The following is a 17,284-nucleotide window of genomic DNA, read 5'->3' on the forward strand; positions in this document are numbered from 1 at the left end:
AATATGATCGGGTCTAATTTTTAAACTTGAACATGATCATAGACTCAATGAGACCCGACCATATTCGATCCTGGTTATGATCGAATCAAACCGAGCGAGTGAGTAGGGTCGAGTCCTGCTCACCCCTACTTGCACCAACAAGGTGTTGGTCTAGTGATATAAAACTCTACTATATCTCAAGGTAAACGAAAAATGTCAAATATTCGATTCATGTGAATAGTATTTATTGAGAATGACAGTCACATACCTTGCATATATGATTAGTTTCATACCATAAAGTAAATGATACTATTGGTTACAAAAAATTACTTACAATTTTTATTATTATCATATTAGCCACTCTACCATTGTTTTTGTCAAGTATCTCATTTTTCGTTATCATATGTTTAACTGTATTAGATATCTTTTTGTAATCGTGGAGCATTAACATTAAAAATTGCATGAAAATAATAACATGAGAACGAAAATAAAATTAACGCACTAAATTACAGAATAATATGAGGACCAAATTAAAAAATTTAGGTGCATTTATCAAAAAATAATAATTAAGAGAACAAAATATATTTTAAATTTAAAAATAAACTAAACATTCATACATGGATATAACATATATATTTTGGTTATAGACCAACACCTTTTTCCTACAAATATAATATATTTAAGCATTCTAAAATATATATAAAAAAATATACGCACCACCCATTGAATCATCCGATATTAATATTTAATTATCATTTATTTTTTAATAAAGTGTTTAAATCTTTACACTTTTGGAATATTACACTCTACCAAAATAAATTGCACAAATTTAGGTTGAATCAAAATGAACCTAGCCCTTGTACCCAAAAAACACGCATTGTACCAACAAAAAAACTGAACCTAGCCCGTTTTATGTCAAGATAAATTTCCACGATTCATTCCAATATCCCTTAGACAACTATCTTTTTCTTTCCCCCAAAAACATTTCCTATTCTGCGTTTCTGTGAAGCTTTGAAAGATGCCTGTGAAATATTTCGACGCTACACTATCAAATTTCGATGCAGTTTTTGAACAATTTCGTTCAGAAGCGCCACAAAATAAGGCCAGTCTCATTCTCTTCCTGGCTGATAAAGACCCTGCTACCAATCTCAGCTGGTGCCCAGGTACTTGTTTTTTTTCTATGTTAGATGGAACATTTTCAGAAATTCTAGCTTTTTTTTTTGTGGTAGAATCTGGGTCATGGAAATTTGTAAGATAAAAAGTAATTTTTCCTCACCTTATGGTCAGGAAGTAATTCCTTTCGGTTTCGTGACTGCTCCTCTCAACACCCAACAAGTGTTTGCTCACATGAATCGAACATTTGACATTTTGTTTATCCTAGAGATCTAGCAGACCTTACACCACTTCATTCTATAGAGTATTAGAATACAAAATTTAAATTTTATGATTATGATCTCACATTCGAGAATTCGATATTAGAATGAAATTCTGCTGCACTCACCATTTTCATCGACAATTAAAGTTAAGGAAGGATTAAGAAGAAAAAATAGGTAATGGTGACTATTTGTGAATGCTATAAAGTTTATGGTTTTTTTATTCATTTATGTAGTAGTAGCAGGGGAAGGCGGTAGATTGGAAATGAGGGTTTGATTTATATAGTAGTAGCAATGGAAGTGCCTCTCACAAATTGGTGTTCTATGTTTCTACTCTTTTGGGGTTTGAAGATTTAATTAACTCTTTTGAGTGTAATGATAAAATAAGGTTGTTGTAACCAATATGTTTTGTCTGCGGTTTGAGTTACTTAGGGTCCGTTTGCGAGTTGAGTTTTGGAGAGGTAAGAAGAAAAAAAAAAAGAGTCATCTCACAACTGTATTTGATGTCTCATATGTCTTCTTTTTCCCTTCTTTTCCATCAAAAACTCAACTCGTAAATAGACTAAGTCTTGAGTTCAATTTGGATTGATGTCTATATAAATAAATTATCCAGGGGGTCTCCGTTTAGGCTAGGATCATCTGACCATAGCCATAAGATTAGTCTCATCTATCACGTCAAAGTTTATTGTAGAAAACCAAAGAAAGAAATAAGGTTGATTTAACTTCTTAAACAAAAGGATGTTGGCTATAATTAAGCCAAATTTCAGGTAGGTCAATCTAATTCCCCCTATTTAAACAAGAAAAGGCTGACATTAATAATGATTTCTTTTTTGGTATAATTAATGGTATCCTTTCCACTATGGTTAAGGAACTAATCTCCTTCGGAGTGTTTGGCAGCCCTTTCCAATAAGTGTTGTTCACAGGAATCGAACATTTGGTTTTTCGTTTATCTGGGATCTAGTAAGGTCTTACATCATTAGATTAACACATTGTATAATGAGTTCATTTTTTGTATCAAATTTGTCAGAATTTTAGTCAGTTAAAAAAACATATATCCTTTATTTTTAGTAGAATCCATGAATATGACTAGTTTACTTCTTTTTCAATATTTGCCTCTTCCTTACAGATTGTGTGAGAGCTGAACCTGTGATCTACAAAACGCTGGAGTCTTTACCAGATGATATTGCACTCCTGAGAGCTAATGCTGGAGATAGACCAACATGGCGGAACCCCAAGCATCCATGGAGAGTGGAACCTTTCAAACTCACTGGCGTGCCAACACTGATCCGTTGGGAGAATGACACGGTCAAAGGTCGCTTGGAAGACTACGAAGCTCACGTCGAAAAGAAGATTAAATCTCTTGTTGCTGACAAATGATTGCGAGTGTGTCTTTCATAGTTGGTACCACATTTAGTTTACAACTACTTATGCTGTACTCTTACCAGCAATTCGTTGCTTACATAATAAGCTCAATGCTTTGCTGGTAAATCATATAGTAAGTGTTGGTATGTTTAAAGCTTTGCTGGTAAACCAGATAATAAGTGTTGAGTACTAATAATGGTTGCAAGATACAAGTCTATAAAACAGACTATTGTTGGTTCTTACTTAGTGTTTGTGTTTTCTTTCAATGGTTTCATAAATGTGTGCTTAGCTTGCTGTGTATTTATTGAGTCTGGATCCTCTCCATGAGCACTCTCTCCATCTCTCTCTCTCTCATTGATCAATTGTCATTCATTTGTTAATGATGTGAACTCCCTATATAGTCAACAACTTAAACTGCATTAAGTGTTCATACTAGTTTGCTGACCAAAGTGATGGACCTAACTGAATTTTCTTGTAAATGTACATATTATTTTCTAAATGCCCGTACTTTTTTTTGTATAAGAAGAGTATTCTCCTACCTTATGGATAAGTAATTAATCTCTTTTAGGATGTGTAATTGCTCTTCCCAACAAATGTTCTCATAAATCGAACATTTGACCTTTGGCCTAATATAGTATATGGGGATTCAGTGGGGCTTTACACCATTAGACCAACATCTTGTTGGAAAATTGGAGTACCCTTTGATCGATATGAATGAAAATGGAATTTAGCCATTCTCTCGTCACTAACTCCCAAATCTGCATCATGCATATCTGATATAGCTGTTTAATCCTTCATTCAAGAAATTGCTAGGTTTATTGATGAAAGGTGCAGGTGGTGACACAAGTGACTGAGCATAACTTATGGCTAATTCCATCTCCTTATCCATCATCATCATACCATCTTCATCTTAGTTCCTCCAAGAACATATCATTTCTTACCATCTTAATTCTTCAATCACTCTTTAAACAATCAGCAAAAAATCATTCATCAACACAAACAAACAGGGTTGTTAATTGCTGAAGGGTTGTTATATAAGTTAGTAATATTAAATTCCAACATATTTGCCTAACAGAATGAGGTGGATTCTATTATGAACATGGTTAACAGTTGGGGAATATCAATCAAAAAACTAGTTATTGTCTTCAATTACATGAAATTCTTTTAGAACAAGCCAAACCCAACCACAAATCGTTTAAAGAAGCAAATTACACCAATATGAACCTTTGAATATGACCAATAATTGAAATTTTACACCTCAATTAGGAGATTCTTTTATTTTGGTATAGAGTGCAGCTCCACTAAAATACATGAATCTAGACTAAACTTTCTTGTTCAACAATGTTTATATTAAATCATATGTCAACACAATACACAAATCTTCATTGGCTGAAAAACTCCTCAAATGGTATATTATATGTTGATAATCAAAATCAGATGAAATTGCAAGCTGAAAATTTAAATTTAATCCTAATTTTCTGAATGGCCAACATATATAGACTGAATGAAAAAAAAAAGCCTATCATTATAAATTTATATATAAATTAAACAAGATGCTAATATACATGCAAGAGAAAGTTACAAAAATCATTTATCTCCATGCCCATCATAATTTGCCTTGTGTCTGCTATGCAAACCCAACTGCATGTCAATGAAGAAAAAAGTTTTGATTAGAGATCAGCATTCAGCACAAAAGAACATTTCATATCAGGATTTATTGAACAAAAGGACATTAGAGTTAAGAACAGATTTAAACAAAACATAAATTCTTATTATACAAAGATGCTTGTAGGAGGGAGCAGGGTGAAGATTCTTCAAGATCATGATGTTAAACAGTAAAGTTAAGAGCCATGTGTTTCTCAAGTTTTTATGTTCAAGTATTGCATTGGAAAATAGAAGTGGTCTTTCTTCATGCAATGCCACCCTAATTTTGTTGAACTGATAATTGTTATCTAATTTTCACAGTGGTCACAAATTTGCAATCAGACAACTACTGATAAGTTTATATCTATATTATTTATATAAATACAATATTTTCCCTGGTTCTCTTAACAAAACAAATTAAAATTAACCACACCCTCACTCAATCATCATTGTTTTCTACTATCTTTTTAATTTTACAAAAAAAATTCACATTACCTTCTTACTAATAGATTTCTTTCTTATAAGAAAATCAGATAGAAATTTTTGCTTGAACTGCAAAGTCATACATGAAGAGAGCTTGACAAACCAATATAGTGTTTTGGTTATGTATGTAAGGGTTAAGAGTGGAGTGGAGAGAAAAGGACAACATAGAATCCCAATTATTAAATGATGGAAATTAAAGGGAGAAGAACATAGGAGTTTTAATCAAAGGGTTTTAGAACAAGGATTTTGGGTGGTAGAAGGAAGTACTAATGATATGGGGAGGAGATGACCAAAGAAACTAAGAAGATAGGAAAGGAAATACTAGACGAATCTATAGCCTCTAGCCCAAAGTACCATGGCAAGTTTTCTTTACACAGCATTTTCTTTATTATTATATCTGTATCAAAAGTACCATGGCAAGTTTCTATGATCAACCTTGAAATCATAGTCTCATAGAACTGATAGAAGTATAGAACCCTTACCTATATGCATTAGGAGCCCGGAGCATCACAAATAATATGAAAAATATCAAATATGAGCCTTTGAAAATGAGAAGGTCAACTTCAAGCTGATATCACCATAAGGTTCATCTTGTTGTACATCAATGAGTCCATGATTTTTTAGTACCTGCAATGCAAAATATAATAAAATTAAAATTCTTTAGAACATAATTGAGGTTTCCAATGGATGGAAATGTGTCAGAACTCACCAATACTTCAAAGAACATTCTAGCAGAAAGCTTTCTTGTTTTCCTTTCCAAGATCTTGTTCAAGCTGAGATCTTCAGCAGGTTCCTCCATAATTGGAGTAATTGGAGAATGTTTTTTCAAATATTGAGCTACAGCCCTATAATTAAATAAGTGAAGTGTATTAGCAATGTTCACTTGTTCAGGTAAAAGGGAGCAAAAGCACATAAACATAAGTGGTACTAATTAACAGATGTTATAAAACTGAAAATTATCATTCCACATTTCCACTATATTCAGTTTCTAAAAATAATTACCTTACTGTGTTGCTACTCGTATTTGGTTTTGTTCTGTACTCAGATGTCTTATTTTTTTTATAATCATCCTATGCCTTATGTGTCAAAGAAACAACTAAACAAAGCAAAAAACAGTTTATAGAATAGTAGAATACACATGAAATAAATTATTCATGGAAAACACAATGGTTGTGATTTGGCAATTTAAAGTACAACCTAACTCAATAGCATGGGTCCAAATATATAATAATACAGTATGACACTTGCACAGACTTCATCCTGCAAACTCATAAAATCATGCAAGTCATTGCAACTTTTTTCTGAATGGTCCAGATGAAGCAACCTTGGTATCTATAAGGCATTTGTGGGAGGATAAAGTTTGTGCATGTATCACTGCTCTTAATTTTTTTAACTTCAATGTATGATCAGAAGCAAGACACGATAACAGTTATTGCTATTCTTCAGTTCAAGGGAAAACTGCAGGGCGGTCATAGCTGTTTCTGAAAACTTTGAAGCCATAAGTCTCAAAAAATGTGTTAATCCATATCTAGAGTTATAGACTTTCAAGAGCCTTCACTGAAGTGACATAATTTATATGAAAGGATGGCCCAGTGCACAATGCTCCCACTTAGTGGGGTTTAGGGAGGGTAGAAGTACACAGGCTTACCCCTACAAATGGAGAGGTTGTTCCCAGGATTTGAACCTATGACCTTGTGGTCACAAAGCAACAACCTTACCATTGCGCCAAGTTCACCCTTTAAGTGACTTAATTTATATGATATGAAGTAATTGAACTAAAACAAATATATTCCATTATAGTATGTGTAAATGCATAAATACCTAGTCCTTGTAGACAAGTTGATACCTTTACTTGTACTTTGTGAACCTGACATTAAATTGTGTTATCCATAATAAAACTAATAACAAAAACTGGCATTCTAATACCATCTGAGCAACGTAAGTAACATGAATATAAGTAAAAGAACGCCACATCACATAATCAAATTGAAGATGACATTAAAAGTAGAACCTACTGGATGGTGTATTGATATCTGCTTCCAGAAAACAAAGCTCCTACAAGAACAAGTTTGACAAGTTATTGTAATACTTCAATACGACCATTTAAAGAGCGGTAAAACAGAAGGTAGGATTACTTGCAGAAAATTTTCTACTCCTAACAAGAATGGAAACCATAGATGATGAAAAGAAACAAGGCAAAGGAGAGGTAAGTATATAAACAGAACTGTGAATATAAGCAAGTAAGAAAATAACTGCAGGGGTTTCATGCCTACTAGTTTGAAACATGACTAAAGGTAACTTCTGACACAAGCATTTTCATTAAAATTTGAATTAAGTCCTAAAAAATTGATGACCACAGCACTTTGCTACAGGAAAGACTCAAAAACATGTCATATCATATGTACACCAATATCTATCTCAATAAAGCCACAAGTTACAAGGGAGAATGTCAATGCCATACATTCTTGCTGAATAAATAACGAGAATAAATGGTTTGTGATGAAAGGATATGAAATCTCATTAATCAAGTCAGATAACTCATGACAAAACCTAAAGGCTTACTTCTGTTTCAGCAGAATTTATCAACTGATGAGAATCTGAAAGACCAAGGTTCTGAAAAGAAATGAGATCTTATTCATCAGAATAATCAAGCAAGATCTGACGAATCGAGTGAGATCACTCAGGACATAACATGAAAGCTTACATCTATTTCAGCGGAGTTGGTCAACTGACGAGCATCTGAAATATCAAATTTCCCAAATGTATAATGTGTTTGTGTGATTGGTGTTTCCATCACCAATCCATGAGCACCAAGTGATGCAGTTAAATCTGGTGTCTGCATTGTTCCCCCAGTCGCAATATTTGTTCTCGTAGGAGAAACTGATACAGACCTTAATCTTTGAGTTGAAAAAGAAGTTAAGTCATCTCTAACAGTGCTCCTATCGCCTCCAATATTGAGTTCAATTTCCACATCATGAGCTGTGATAGTGAGAGGAGGAGTAGCAATATTACGAAGGCGTTCAATTTCCATATCCAATGTAGGTGCAGTATCAGGAGGTGTAGTAGCTCTTGGGTCTTCAGGGGCCTGGTTAGTTGGAGTTCTGTCGATCCCAGCATCCACATGATCCTCCTCAGAGATGCCCAAATGGGGTTTTGAACATATATATTCCTTCTTGGATATGTCTAAAAGATCCCTGGAAAATGCTGATCACAGAGCCATAGGTTTTCAGATGATGAGTTCATGAAAACAATATGATAACAAAATCTGCAAAAGAAATAGATAGAGACTAACTTACCAGTTAATAAGGGCTGGTAAAAAATGTGTTCCTTCCTTCGGCTATTGTTCAGTTTCCAAGTACCCAAAGTAGAGGAAGGCATGCCCTTCCTTTTCCGCAGTATATCACGGGTATTATTAAGTGCTCCCCTCATGAATCTACAAATAGGCATCCCGATGAATAATGAGCATGGAAAGAAAAACAGAAACAGTTCAGTAAAAATTGAAATTTAAAGCATTACTTATTTGTCAACACTATGGGTTCATCAAAGAACTGTTTTCTCTTCATTCCTCTCCTTTGTTGCTGCTGATTTGGTGGACTTTCAGCAAGCATCAGATTCAGAGCACTATGCCCTGAAACAATGTAAGGATGAAAAAATTTAAGTTTTGTGAATCTATTATTGATATCAGAACGCAAGACATGGGTATGCACTGACCTTCACCAACTGGAGCATCTACAGCAGCCCCATGAGAATTTGCTGAAGTAGATGGTCCAGAATGTTGCTGAGATAATAATGGCATCTTTTCAGGAGCCCAATCATCAACCATTTCATTATGATCCTTTTCCTTCATCGTTTGGTCAAGATCTCTGTTTGGTTCAGTACCAACCCCGAGATCTGGAATTACCAGAGGGTATTCAAGGGTACAATCATTGTTGACATCACGAATAACTTCAACTGGCATGGTTGCGTGTGGAGCACTGTCGTCAGTAGGACCCAAAACAATGGTAGCCTGAGGATTGTCATCAATAGGACCCAAGACAACGGTAGCCCGAGGACTCTGAAGATCATGAGGGTGGTCACTACCAGTAAACTGGGCAGTCGGCGATTCTCTCTGGATACTTCGACCACGATCTTGGAAACCCGCAACATCCATCGATGGAGATTGGGGGAGAGTGCTGCAGCCACAACACAACATATTATTCCATTGGTTCATAAGCAAGGAAACACCAAAAACAAACAAAAACTTTGAAAGCGTACTCCTCCTCCATTGGTCTGACCCCTGAATCTGGCAGCACTTCAGTGTGTGAGGAATCGACTGTCATATCCTAAATTTGAAAATAAAATAAAAACAGCTGGTCAAATAAATTTGCAACTCCAAAACCTCATTATTGAAAAGATTGATAGTAACCACATGCAAGTAAGAAGGATATTAGGATGGACCTCGTCAAAAGAAATGGCTACATAGTGATCCATTGCAACAGGAATTTGATCTGTGCATTGTAAAGTAATAATAAATCATCAAATGCATGTTTTTACAAACTGTAAAAACAAAAACAATAAACAGAACTCATCCACTTATGTAACCTGTTAGAGTGATATCTGCTAGACTCCTCAGGTGAATATCCTCAATCCTGCAACATATATCCAATTTCAGATTTATAAAAAAAAAGGAAAAATAATAGGTTGGAAAAGCTCACGAAACGTTACCCATTATGATCTATTCCATCATCCAAGTTCAGTGCATCAAGGTCAAATGTGTTTGGTAAAGTGATAGATTGAACTGAAGCCTTCCTTGCATCCTCTGGTAAAGTAAGTTGTATAGAAGCAAATGCTTTGCTCAAACCAGTCAGGACAGTGTTACAGTCATGAAATAGAAAATCAACTTTCTTAGAATATATCCGAACAACACCCAAGAGAAGGTGGCCTGACATTCTCAGTGCGATGGGAACCCCAGGATCCAATATATGTTCTATAAAAGACATTCAAGAAAAAGGAATGTTAACCTGCATTGTTAAGTCAGATCCTCCTATCATAAGCTTACTAAAAGGAAAAATCTCCAAATGTAAGTTGAAGGATACAAATATAATTCAGGATAGGAACTACAAAAACAAAACACTGATTCAACAAAAATCCAGTAATGCTTCATATTGTCCAGTAGCTTTTCGATGTATATGGCAATAAAAAGAAAACAATGAATAAGACATCATGTCTCAAGATAATTCATTCCCCTTTGTTTTAATAGCTTGTGAGAATAGCATTTATTGCAAGGAAATGCAATGGTGGAAACCCAGAAGGGACAACTAATGTAGACATTTCCCCTTCACTCTACAATCAAGAGTTAGTTGGTAACCCTTTATCGATATTGTTTAGGTTCTGTTATGTTTTGCACAATCTATACTCTTAGGCAAACAAAATCCAAGTAATATGTAGGTACAGTTTTTCCCTTAATTTAACTCTTACTGTGTCATTTCTATGCTATAATATTTTATATTAGAAGTTTCAGAGCTTATGTGTGCATAATTCAAGAAATATATAGTAAGCAAACCAGTGATTTAACTACTACATCAATCCAACATTGTATTTAATGAAATTAACCAAACAAATATATGAGTTAAATAGAGATTGATACTATTATGCAAGATAAGCATTAGCAAAAAAATGTTTCACTCTCTTAGGGTCTCTTTGCAAAATGAGTTTTGGAGGTGAAGGAAGTGAAATTGAATGATTCAGAACCATGAAATACATTTGTGAGATGACTCTAAAACATTAGATTTCTCTTTCTTCATCTCCAAAATATAAATCACAAACAGGCCCTTAGTGATCAGCATCTACCCAAAGAAACCAAGAAAATCAAGGAAAATGAAATTTTCAAAACAAAACTAACCAAATTAAATATTTATGAAAAAAAAGAATCCCATTAAAACGAATAACATTGTCCCTAAAAGGAAAAAGTTAACTTGGAAGACAACCAGATAGAGTTTAAAGAAATTATTCCAAAAATTTTAACTTTACTCCTTAAAGATGAAGAGGTTATTAAAAAAAGCAAAAATAATATATGCACAGACAATTTAGACTTTTAATTGTCCATGCATCAGAACTAATAATTACTGACTCTTAAATAAAATTAATACGAAGGAAATTATCCGGAAAAAATGCATTTTTTGTTCATCATAGGAAAAGCTAGTAACTTACGAACTGTGGAGGGAATATGAGTGGAGGTATAATGAGACTTCTTGAGCCTGTGTTGAAGATGAGCAGCGATCCACACCGTTGATAGTGACCCTTTTCGCGCCAAAAATGTATGTGAATAAAACATATTCTCTTTCTTCTTTGATGGTTCTTTCTACTCTGCACCCAACAACGACATCAACAAAAATAAAACTTTGATTGAAATAATAAAGACCCGTTTCAAAATATGAGAAAGGAAGCATGTGGAATGATCAAAATTGAAACTTTAATTGGAAAAAAAAATAAACAAGACCAATGTTATGTTACCTCTGCTGCTTTTGAATAATAATAATAATAATAATAATAATAATAATAATAATAATAGATGTTGGTTTGGGAATTTAGGGTTTAGGTGTAAGTGAAGAGGAGTGTGTTTTTTTAGAAGATGAATGAATGTGAAAAATTTGGCGCGGGAAACCACAGATGGAAGTGGCGCTTTATTTATCGTGTCTTATTCGGTTTTAATGTTCCAATATAAATCGTTGAAATAACTCGATAATGTAATAATTTTATACTGAAAGTGAAAGTGTAATATTTTTATACTGAAAGTGAGAGTGTAATATTTTTATACTGAAAGTGAGAGTATAATAATTTTATACTGAAAGTGAAAGTGTAATAATTTTATACTGAAAGTGAAAGTGTAATAAGTATATATTGATAATGAAATATTATGCATTAGTGATGTAATAATTATACAGTGGTAGTATAATATAGTGTAATAATTATGCACTAATAGTGTAATAATTATGCACTAATAGTGTAATAATTATGCAGTGGTAGTGTAATATAGTGTAATACTTATGCAGTGGTAATGTAACATAGTGTAATATAATAATTATGCACTAATAGTGTAATAATTATGAAAGTGCTAATAGTATAAAAATTTATACAAAATTAGAGTATTTATTATTTATTTGTAATATATTTTTTAATAGTCAATAATATTTGAAATGAACAATAAATAAAAAATAATAATATAAAAATCTTGTATTTTTTTCATTAAAATCATTTTTTGGTCACAAAATCTGAATCTCTAATCAATATTTGATCTTGGCCTTTTAAATTTATATTATTTTAATATTTACTTACTAAAATACATAAGACTAATTACTCATTTTAGTTCTCATGTTCTTTTACCTTACTAGTTTGGTCTTTTAAAATTTGAAAAACCCAAAATGGTCCCAAAAATCATGTTGTAAAAACCATTTCGTATCGGGCGGTTCCACCGGTGAACCGGACTCCTAACCGGTACGGTACAGGTGTTGAACCGGTCAAGTATCAAAACCGGTCAAAACCGGTGAACTGGTCGGTATTTTACTAAACCGGCCGGTTTATACACATAGATTTTTCTTTGAAAAAAAACTTAAAAACCCATTACAATGTGACCCATCTTTCCAACCATTCTTCAACACTTCAAGGCACATGCTTCAAAGGCATACATAGATTACACTTTTTGGTTCCTAACCTTCGTGTATAATCTCAGTGACATTTGTGTAATCTTGGAGTATTGTCTGAAAATAGGATTTGGTGGAAAAATATAATATCGATATGAGACAACTTTGACTCCTTGGTGTTAAATATTAAAAATCCAAAATTTTTTGTTTTGTAGAGTGAGTTGTGAACTTGTATCATTTATTTATATTTTGCGGTTGTTAAGTGATACTTTTAGATTAATATATGTTTTGTAATTTAGACTTTGAATTTGTTAAAGACTTAAAGTTCTTTGTTTATGTGAATTTTGAGTAGATTATAAATATGGATTATAAATTTGAGTATCTACATATTTGGAATTTTTTTGTTATAGGTTTTTATATATATAAATATAAGTAGGTATGTCCGGTTTAACCGGCATGCGGTTAAATTACTGAACCACCGGTGGAACCACTGTACCACTATACCAGTACCCTGACCGGTTTGATAACCCGGTACGGTTTTAACAACACAGCCAAAAAATTTAAATATGGGTGAAATTAGTCCTTTTCTGGGTCAAATTAGTCTCTATCAAGTGTTTTAAAACATGCTAAAATGGACTAATTTGACCTACATTTGAAATTTTTGGAAATCATTTTAGGTTTTTCAATTTTTGAGAGACCAAACTGCTAAAGTTAAAAAACATGAGGAATTAAAATGGGTACTTACTCAATATATAATAAGCTGAATATTTTGAAATACCACTTTGATTAGAAATATATTTTCCCCCATAAAGTTAGAGGTGATGACCAGATTCTACCCGCTCGCCCAGTATGACCATATCATAATCAAGCTTGAATAGAGACGGGTCTAGGACCAGGTTCGGGTTCAAATATTACTTGGTCAATATTTAAGGTTGGGTAGGGATCAAACATGACCCGTCCTAACCCGTCTCATGGTCATTCACTCATCATGTTGTACGTGTCTCTATTCAAATGTGTACAAAGTAATGTCATTTTTTTATCGAAAGTGTCATTGATTTTCTAATTTTTTATCATATATACATGATTAATAATATATACATATATCATTTATATGTCATATTACATAGTCATAATAATAAATATTATTAAGAAGACTTTATAAAAAATGAGTATGCATTATGTTTAATCATGTATAGGGTCAGATTCAGGTTTAAATGTTGATCAGGTCATTGATGGATAGTCTCTCAAAAAATTTCGGTTGGCTAAAGTAACTTTTCAATCTCTAATGGGCGTGATGTTGTCATTAAACTGTGGAAAAAATTAATTAAATTAGAAAATTAATAAACAATTAAAAATTAACAATATAAATAAGATGATGCACAAACTTACTTGGAAAAAGGAATGTTGGAGGTTGAGAGATGGTGAAAGACTTAGTTATACTAGGTATTGTTCTATTTGAAGATGAAGGGCATGAAACTTTATAAAGAATTGAAGAGTACATCATTATCATATTAAATAAAAAAATCATTAATAAATTCATAATCTTACTATTAGTTGATTCTAAAATAAGATTATTTTAAAATACACATTATTAATATTTGATTCTAAAATAAACACAAAGAAATAAAATTCAAATTTTTTTATGTTTGTTACATTTGTTAATCTACTATCTTCAATGTTTTGTTTATATTATATTTCCTATTATTATTATTTTGATATTGCAATAGTAACATTGCAATAGTACAATCACCACTATCCAAGTACCATAAATCACTGGTGGCTCCCAAATATTCCTACAAAAAAGGTTATGTAATATTAGGTACACAATTCAGTTTGGATCCTACAGGGTTAACACCTTTCTCTACCCATTGAACATATCCTAGGGGTACACCAATTTTTCTAATCATGCATGTATTATGTGTATACCCATATTTTTTATAGTAAGTGCAGATGGATTGATGCTTTTGTATCCCAGTTTTAGATTTAGAAACATGATGAGTATGAATACTTGGTTTTTGAAAAAATATTTTTGTAGACACCTTTTTTATTTTAGGAAGAAGGTTTGGAGAAACTTAAACCTCTACGATCTGTGGAGTGTCTTTGCTCTTTAACCATGTCATCCAATTTTGACAAGAAGAAGAAGGTTTATCTCGGAATGCGTCAATCTCATTCTTTTGTTTAAAACATATTTTGCTGAGTTTGACATATTCACTATGCAGTTCATTAAAACCATTTTGTAATTCAGAAAATGATGGCATATCTAAAGGTTCGGTTTCACTTACCTCCTCATCATCAGCATGATGAGACGACTTTAGAGAGAGAGATGATCCTGCTCTTCTTTTTCTAATTCTAAAGTGGAATTTGAGTCATTATCTTCCTATGCAATTAAGCCTGTCTACGAGTCTTCTTTTCTTGTTTTGCCTTGAAAGGATTATTTTTAAGTGTAGGATAGTCCATCTTCATGTGACCAAATTTCCCACGTTCAAAACAATTATAGTTTTGTTTTGAGGTGGAAACTTCATTGCTCTAGGTGAATCTTCTTGGTTGTCCAGCCTTACCACTTTTGTTTCTTTTAAGAAACTTGCTGAACTTCTCCACTAGCACACTCATATCTTCCATGTCCTCCTTTTATAAATCATCTGCTGAGGATTCATACACCTCAACTTTTGCTTTAAGAGAAATATTCTTTCTCTTCTTTTTTTCATCACGTTGTTCGAGTTGGCTTAATTCCAACTCGTGTTATTGCAACTTTCCAAAGAGGGCAGCCAACAACATCTTAAATAAACTTTTCTTTTCTCAAATGGTTGTTACTTTGGGTTTCCATTGTCTTGTAAGTGATATTAGAACTTTTAAGTTCATGTCACGACTTGACAATACCTTACCAAGTGCAATTCTATGATTTGTAAGGTGAGTAAATCTCTTTTGGAGATCTAATATCTTCTCTCCAAATTTCATGCGAAAAATTTCATATTCCTGGGATAGAGTATTGAGTCTCGACCTTTTTACGTCCTTCGTTCCTTCATGAGTGGTCTGTAGACTATCCCGCATTAACTTAGCAGATTTGCAGAATGACAGTCTATAGAATTCGTCAATACCAAGGGCTGAAGTGAGGTTGTTCTTGGCTTTGAGATCATATTGCACTGTCTTCTTATCTTCATCATTCCACGAGTATTTTGGATTTACTTCCATTACACTATTAACAATAGTGAAAGGTTCATAAGGTCCTTCCTCAATCATATTCCAAATGTTCAGCTCTTGAGATTCTGTAAAGATTCTCATCGTGATTTTCGAGAAATCTTAGCATTCTCCAACGAAGCTTGAAGGGCGATAGATGTTGGAACATTCTCCCAAAAATGATCTTGAGACCATACAAAAGTAGGATAATTTACTCAAAATAAGGTTTGGTGCCAATTTTAAGAATTACATGGCAACTAAGGAGGGATTGAATTAGTTGTTGGGAGAAATGACTGATTCTTCTACTTTGTACAACGGATTATTGATGCATAAGTCAACCAATAATAAAATCACAAGAATAAGGTAGAAGAAGAATGCACAGAGAAATCAACCAAGTAATGCATGAATAAGTGATATATTTTTCGTATGATTGGATGAATGAGTGAATGTTTGATTGATTTTTTTAATGTCGGAATGATGATTTTTTTTTGTGTGATGGATGATGAATGTATAAATGATGGTTTTTTTTATTTTTTATGAATGTTTGAATGATGTATATTTTGATGAAGGTATGAATTATGTAATTTTGGAATGAAAGCATGTATGAATGGATTCATGATATGTATCAGAATGATGTCAATGAATTTTCTATATCCCTAGGGTCTGGTAGACCCTATTTTGGGGTAATATAGTCTCACTTACAATATAATAAAATGTCATGATGGATTTGACATATATTATTTTATTAAGGCAACCTCGAAGTTAAACGACACAACTCCGAGCTTATCAGGCTGATGAACAATTTATCCCTAGGGCGCTTAGCCCATTGAAGGGAAAAAAAAATTATCCTTATGGTGTTTAGCTCATTAGAGGTAATGAAAATGATCCACAGAGCTTTTAGCCCATCAAAGGGTTTGAAAATTTTCCCTAGAGCTATTAGCCTATCTAATGGAATGAAAGATAATCCCTAGGGCATTTAGCCCATCGAAGGGAATAAAAAATTATCTCTAGGACGTTTAGCTCATTGGAGAGAATATAAATTATCCCTACGGCGTTGAAATTCAATAACTAAAGCAAAATGCTTTATTTTTTATTTTTAGATCCTTACAAATTAATCAAAATTTTTTATTTTTTATTTTTGTGTCTGACAAGAGGTTATCTTGCTTCTACGTATCCCTAACAACACTTTCTAAAATAAGTGATGTTAAAGATAACACTTTTAACATCACTTTCTTCAATAAGCGCTGTTAAAGATAACACCTTTAACAATGCTTATTGAAAAAATGTTGTTAAATATATGAAGCATGGTCTTTAACAGCGCTTTCTTCAATAATCGTTGTTAAAGATAACACCTTTAACAGCGCTTGCTTAAAGAAGCATTGTTAATTCTCTCACGCCTTACATTTAACCGTGTTCAACACATAAGCGATGTTGAATGAGTGTTGTTAAATACCAATTCTAGCGTAGTGCTTCAAGATCGTCTCGACCGCATCAAATATCAAAGTGATATTTGAAATATAGTTAAAAAAAATCATCTTCAAGATAGATTACACAGCAGAAGCTAATGTTCGCACCGCATCAAATCTCAAACAGATATTTCAAATATAGTTAAAAAAATTTCTTCTTCGGAATAGATGAAGCAGCAGAAAT

General features: G+C 33.0%; 2 protein-coding genes across 2 annotated transcripts; one reads left to right on the top strand and one right to left on the bottom strand.

Annotated features, from left to right (window-relative positions):
* Positions 821 to 2,976, top strand: LOC109347931 (thioredoxin-like protein Clot). The gene is made up of 2 exons (XM_019588053.1): positions 821 to 1,142; positions 2,479 to 2,976. The coding sequence occupies exons 1-2, from the start codon at positions 998 to 1,000 to the stop codon at positions 2,727 to 2,729; spliced, it is 396 nt and encodes a 131-aa protein (XP_019443598.1). The 5' UTR covers positions 821 to 997; the 3' UTR covers positions 2,730 to 2,976.
* Positions 5,350 to 11,186, bottom strand: LOC109347932 (sister chromatid cohesion 1 protein 3-like). Its single transcript, XM_019588055.1, has 14 exons — positions 11,031 to 11,186; positions 9,546 to 9,807; positions 9,423 to 9,469; positions 9,279 to 9,328; positions 9,096 to 9,163; positions 8,553 to 9,013; positions 8,358 to 8,469; positions 8,138 to 8,274; positions 7,546 to 8,045; positions 7,404 to 7,454; positions 6,857 to 6,896; positions 6,663 to 6,708; positions 5,551 to 5,686; positions 5,350 to 5,468 (listed from the first exon to the last, which is right to left on the bottom strand). The coding sequence occupies exons 1-14, from the start codon at positions 11,152 to 11,154 to the stop codon at positions 5,370 to 5,372; spliced, it is 2,133 nt and encodes a 710-aa protein (XP_019443600.1). The 5' UTR covers positions 11,155 to 11,186; the 3' UTR covers positions 5,350 to 5,369.

This window comes from Lupinus angustifolius, chromosome LG05, assembly GCF_001865875.1.
Source record: "Lupinus angustifolius cultivar Tanjil chromosome LG05, LupAngTanjil_v1.0, whole genome shotgun sequence".
NCBI lineage: Eukaryota > Viridiplantae > Streptophyta > Magnoliopsida > Fabales > Fabaceae > Lupinus > Lupinus angustifolius.

What these genes read in the sequence shown, in the direction of transcription:
- LOC109347931 (XM_019588053.1), top strand. Translation starts at nt 998, where the DNA reads ATGCCTGTGAAATATTTCGACGCTACACTATCAAATTTCGATGCAGTT. An exon ending in CAATCTCAGCTGGTGCCCAG is followed by an intron (nt 1,143 to 2,478) that starts GTACTTGTTTTT and finishes TCTTCCTTACAG; the next exon opens with ATTGTGTGAGAGCTGAACCT.
- LOC109347932 (XM_019588055.1), bottom strand. Translation starts at nt 11,154, where the DNA reads ATGTTTTATTCACATACATTTTTGGCGCGAAAAGGGTCACTATCAACG. An exon ending in TAAATTCTGCTGAAACAGAA is followed by an intron (nt 6,897 to 7,403) that starts GTAAGCCTTTAG and finishes TTGTTCTTGTAG; the next exon opens with GAGCTTTGTTTTCTGGAAGC. An exon ending in GAATGTTCTTTGAAGTATTG is followed by an intron (nt 5,469 to 5,550) that starts GTGAGTTCTGAC and finishes TTTGCATTGCAG; the next exon opens with GTACTAAAAAATCATGGACT.